The following is a 5,244-nucleotide window of genomic DNA, read 5'->3' on the forward strand; positions in this document are numbered from 1 at the left end:
CGGGCCTTCTCGGCTTCGGGTGCTAGTCCGGCCCGATGGGATTTTGGGGCGTGACAGTTTGAATAAGCATTAGTTGAAATCCGACTGAGCACTTTCAAATCTTTGGATTCTTCCTTACTACATATAAAAATGAAAAAAATAATTTAAAATTTCCATTATACATAGTAATAAGGTAATGTGAATCATTATATGTTTTAAGATTATTATTTATTGACAAAAAAATTAAAATAAAATAAATACAAGTAACATATACTTATTTATTAAAATTAGTAACTTAACACCATTATATATAACGCAAAATATAAAGAGATGGATGTGTGTGGTGGTGGTGGTGGTGGTGGTGGTGGTGGGAGGGGGCGGGGGAGAGAGTAAATTAAATTAAGATATTGTAAAATATCTCAAAAATATTTTCTTGAGAAAATGCCCTATTACCCCCATGAACTATACCCAAAATGGTTGTGAAACACCTCAACTTTACGGGGGTCCTATTACCCCTAAACTAATTAAAAGTGCAATTTTGACACCCTTAGTACCTACGTGGCACATAGTGTGCCTACATGGACACTTTAGTGTGTTGTGCCACGTATGTGCCACGTAGGCACTAAGGATGTCAAAATTATACTTTTAATTAGTTCAGGGGGTAATAGGGCCCCCTTTAAGTTGAGGTGCGTCTCTGTCGTTTTAGGTATAGTTTAGAGGGTAAAAGGGTATTATCTCTATTTTCTTTAGTTATTATATAATGGCAAGTGTAGTAATATTGAACTAAATCAACGAGAATATCAAAAATGAGACAAAACAAATTAATATGAAATAATAAGTTAAAAACATATGTCAAAGGGTAAATTTAGAAAGAAGAAAAAAAACTTCGAAAGTAATTGATAAGCATTAGTTGCAATCTAACTAAAGATGAGAAAATGTTTGAATAAACATTAGTTGAAATCCAACTAAGTATTACCAAAACTTGGGATTCTTCCTTATTACATATAATATAATAAACGGAAAAAATAGGTTTCTTTTTTTGTATTAAAAATTTAACTTTCGTACATTCCAACTCCTTTAGTAGCTAATTATCCTTTATTTTCACTCTTTTTTTAGATATTAGATACATCACAGTACATCGAATACATTACTTTTCAATAAATAACTAATCAATCAAATGTTTGTATATCAGCAATACAAATCTTATTCTAATACATAAGTCATATATGTATTAGTAATACAAAAAAAAAAAATATTTTGATACAGATTTTTTGCCATATTTTCTATAAGATACATCATTATTATGTATTTGTACACAAAAATCAGTACCATACATATCATTTATAGTTTTTTAGCCAGTCTCTAACGTACCTTCATGTCCTTCACCATCCCGCCATTAATAGATACATTCTACATATCAACAACATAAAAATTCCTCAGATATATAAATTTCGTAGAAACCTTTGAATAGTGAAAACAAACATTTTCGATCAGACCTAGCCAGATCTCCAGTAGTATCATCAAAACTCTGTAACATTCATCAAAAAGAGATGAAGTTTTGGAAGATTTTAGTTTTGATGGTTGTTTACGATTGACTTTTTTAGAAGAGATGTAAGGCGATGAAAGCATAAGGTTCTATTTGGTGGTGTTTGTGGAGGTTTTTGCCAGTGACGGGCTCACCAGTTATAGTGATAAGGTGATGGCCGGAATGGGGAATAGGAAGATAGAGACAAAAAATGAGAGTAAGAGGGAGATGGATAAGAGAGTGAAGGTGGCGCTGTTGGGTGGCTCTCACCGACTGTGGTGGTTCGGAGATGTGGTCGTCCAACATTGAGGAGATGAGGAGAAGAAGTGTAGGGGCAACTAGTATGAAAGATAAAATGAATTGAATTTGAAATTTGGGGTAGGTATTAGAGGTGGGCATTCGGTATTCGGTTCGGTATTTCTAAAATTTGGGTTCTGTAATTCGATAATTGGTATTTGAATGTAGATACCACATACCATTCTTATAAACATCGATTTGGTAATTCGGTAATTAATAAATTAAACTTCGGTTCAGTATGATATTTGGTAATACCATAATAAAGTTGGAGATGTGCAAATGTACGTTTAAACCTCAAAGGTATTTTTAATAGAATTTTAATATTCTTTTTGTTGCTTTTTACGAATATATTATCAAGGTCCAAGAGATTATTTGGGATGACTAATACTAGTGTCTATTGGGTTGATTAGACACACACACACACACATATATATATATGTATAATTCGATATTCGGTAAATATCGAATACCAAACGGTATTAATATTTTGGATCAAACCCAATTTCAAATACCAAAATATTAAAATTTTACTCCCAAATACCATACCAAATATCAAATTACCGAATATCAATTATCAATTTTTTTTGTTCGATTTGGTAAATTGATTTTAGGTATTTTATGCCCAGACCTAGTGGGTATAACGTATCAATGGTTTAGAGAGGAAAGTAAACAGTAGAATTCACATAATTATTTTAAAGAAATTAAATTTTAAATAATAGTATGTAATAATTACTAAAAATTACACAAATACACAACTTATGTTTTCAATATTACAAAAAATCTCAACTCCCTAAACATATTACAAAAATTCCAACATATACACAGAATGCTATGTATATGTCGGCAATGTTATGTATATTAATAGGAAGAGAAAGTAGAGTAATTTAGAAAGTGTAATTAGTTCCAAAAAAAATTGGTATTTATGTTATTATATTGATAATTAAGGTGTGATATTACGTAATTTGTCCAAAATTAAATTTAACCCAAGGGATGTATAAGTTAGCCATATTTTCTCTTCTTTTTGTTTTAGAGGCCTCGGCCCACGAAAAAGAGAGAGTGGGCTTCAATTTCCAGACCCGAGTCCACCGGCAAAGACTTGTTATTCATTGCTTGTCTCCAAAAACTCTCCTTCCCAAATTCCGAAACCTAAAATATTGCAATTCACAAAATACAGTGTGTCCTACTTGTTGATTTTCGTTAATCGATTCTTCTTCTTCGCGATCTCCGGTTAAGATGGTGTTAGCACAATTAGGAGGGAGCATTTCGCGTGCTCTCCAGCAGATGAGCAATGCCACAATCATTGATGAGAAAGTTCTCAACGATTGCCTCAATGAGATCACCCGTGCTCTTCTCCAGGCCGATGTTCAATTCAAGCTTGTTCGCGATATGTCAACCAATATAAAAAAGATTGTTAATCTCGAAGATCTTGCCGCTGGACACAACAAGCGTAGGATCATTCAACAGGTGTTTATACATTCCTTTTTCGCCGAAAATTTGATCTTTTGATACATTTTTCTTAAGCCTGAAGTTGATATTCGTGTAATGTTTGTGTTAGATCAACTGTTGGGAATTTGTGTCTCTGTGATGTGTAAGAGGAAGGAACATACACAGATTCGTAGAGAGAGGAATGGATAAAAAATTGGCACTTTTATTAATATCTATGCAGGTTGGAGGGGGAACTCTCCCGATTTTCTTTCATTTGCTATTAAATCGGATAAACAATGGAGGCAGCTTAAATGGACTGTTGAAAATTTGTCTGTCTGTGTTGTATAAGAGGACGGGATATACGTGGAGTCTTAGTGGAGTAATGGTTAAAAGTAGGCATCTATATTAATTTCTTTGCAGGTTGGAGGGTAGCTGCCCCTATTTTCTTTCATTTGCTTCTTTCTAGTAACTCGGATAAACAAAGGAGGTTGCTTTTTAACACCCAATAAATCTCTGTAGTCCTGACTAGTAAATAGGACCTCCACTTCTTGTTAGATTGTGGAAAATGGAAAGGTATCATGCTGTTGCTGCTTTTGAATGTCGTACTTTCCCTTGAGCCTGAAGTTGATATTCATGTAATGATTGTCTTAGAAGTAAGATGAACTGTTGAGGATTTTGTCTTTGCGACGTAGAGGAGTACAACAACAACAATAACATACCCAGTGTATTCCCATCAAATGGGGTCTGAGGAGTGTAAAGTGTACGCAGTCCATCCCACTACCTCATATGAAGTAGAGATGAAGTAGAGAGACTGTTTCTGATAGACCCCCGGCCATCAAGTGGGCTCAGGACAGATAACAATATAACAAACAAACCACATAAAAGCATACATCCACACAACAATACTATAATATCAGATAAGAAAAGGATAATAACTAAAACAAGACGCGCACAAGATGATACTAGAAAAATATCTATTCGGAAAACATAGGTATCACCAATACACCACAGACGTACTCCTACACACTCACCCTCCTGCCCTAATCCGCTTCCTCCACACCTTCCTATCAAGAGTCATGTCCTCCGTAAGCTGTAACTGCTCCATTTCATGTCCAATCACCTCCCTCCAATACTTTTTAGGCCTTCCTCTACCCCTCCTAAAACCATCCGTAGCCAGCCTCTCACACCGCCGTACTGGAGCATCCGTGGGTCTCCTCATCACATGCCCAAACCATCGCAGCCTCACTTCCCACATCTTGTCCTCCACCGAAGCCACCCCTATCTTCTCCTGGATAATCTCATTTCTAACCCTCTCTCTCTTGGTAAGTCCACACTTCCATCGCAACATTCTTATCTCCGCCACCTTCAACTTCTGTATGTGGGAGTTCTCAACTGGCCAACACTCCGCTCCATATAACATAGCCCGTCGATATTGGTAAATAAGCCCCCACTTGTTGTTACCTTGTGGAGCTGGAAAGGCATCTGACTTAATTTACCTCAAATTTTGAAACATGTATTTGTAATTAAACCCTTGAAAACCTGATTCCTGAAATTGTATTCTGCTTACAATAGGATTAAGAATGCATGTGTTGCTGGTTATTTGACTGTTGGAGACACCGTATTTCGTGGACATTAGTTTTGGAAGATCTTTCAATGCCAATGCCCCTCTCCGTTCATACCCCCCTCCGGCGCCGGCGGGATACAACAGCCCCCCCCCCACCTCGGTCTCCAGCCAGCTGCCGCTCGGTCTCCAGCCGCCGATTCGGTCTCCAACAGCCGAAGCTCGGTCTCCAGCCGCAGCTCCGCCTGCACCCGCCGCTCGGTCGCCAGCAGCCGTAGCACCCAAACGACGACCAGTTCCCTCGGTCTCCAGCAGCCGCAACTCCATCTCAGCACCGGAATCCCCCGGAACCCGGTCAACGCTGGGCTTTGGTTTCCGGCTTGGTTTACAAGCGTAACCCGGTGACTTCTAACCTTTGTTATTTCATTCTTCGTATTATGCTAGTAGTAGCCCCTGT

At 37.3% G+C, this 5,244-nt stretch overlaps 1 protein-coding gene across 2 annotated transcripts; it reads left to right on the forward strand.

Moving 5' to 3' along the window:
* Positions 1-2,864: 2,864 nt before the first annotated feature.
* Positions 2,865-4,821, forward strand: LOC124893112 (signal recognition particle 54 kDa protein 1-like). Of its 2 annotated transcripts, none has more exons than XM_047404226.1 (2): positions 2,865-3,265; positions 4,799-4,821. In XM_047404226.1, the coding sequence occupies exons 1-2, from the start codon at positions 3,035-3,037 to the stop codon at positions 4,802-4,804; spliced, it is 237 nt and encodes a 78-aa protein (XP_047260182.1). In that variant the 5' UTR covers positions 2,865-3,034; the 3' UTR covers positions 4,805-4,821. The 2 variants fall into 2 exon arrangements, with proteins under 2 accessions (XP_047260182.1, XP_047260181.1); XM_047404225.1 differs by lacking the exon at positions 4,799-4,821 and adding an exon at positions 3,357-3,401.
* Positions 4,822-5,244: the final 423 nt, after the last annotated feature.

This window comes from Capsicum annuum, unplaced genomic scaffold (assembly GCF_002878395.1).
Source record: "Capsicum annuum cultivar UCD-10X-F1 unplaced genomic scaffold, UCD10Xv1.1 ctg53904, whole genome shotgun sequence".
Lineage (NCBI taxonomy): Eukaryota > Viridiplantae > Streptophyta > Magnoliopsida > Solanales > Solanaceae > Capsicum > Capsicum annuum.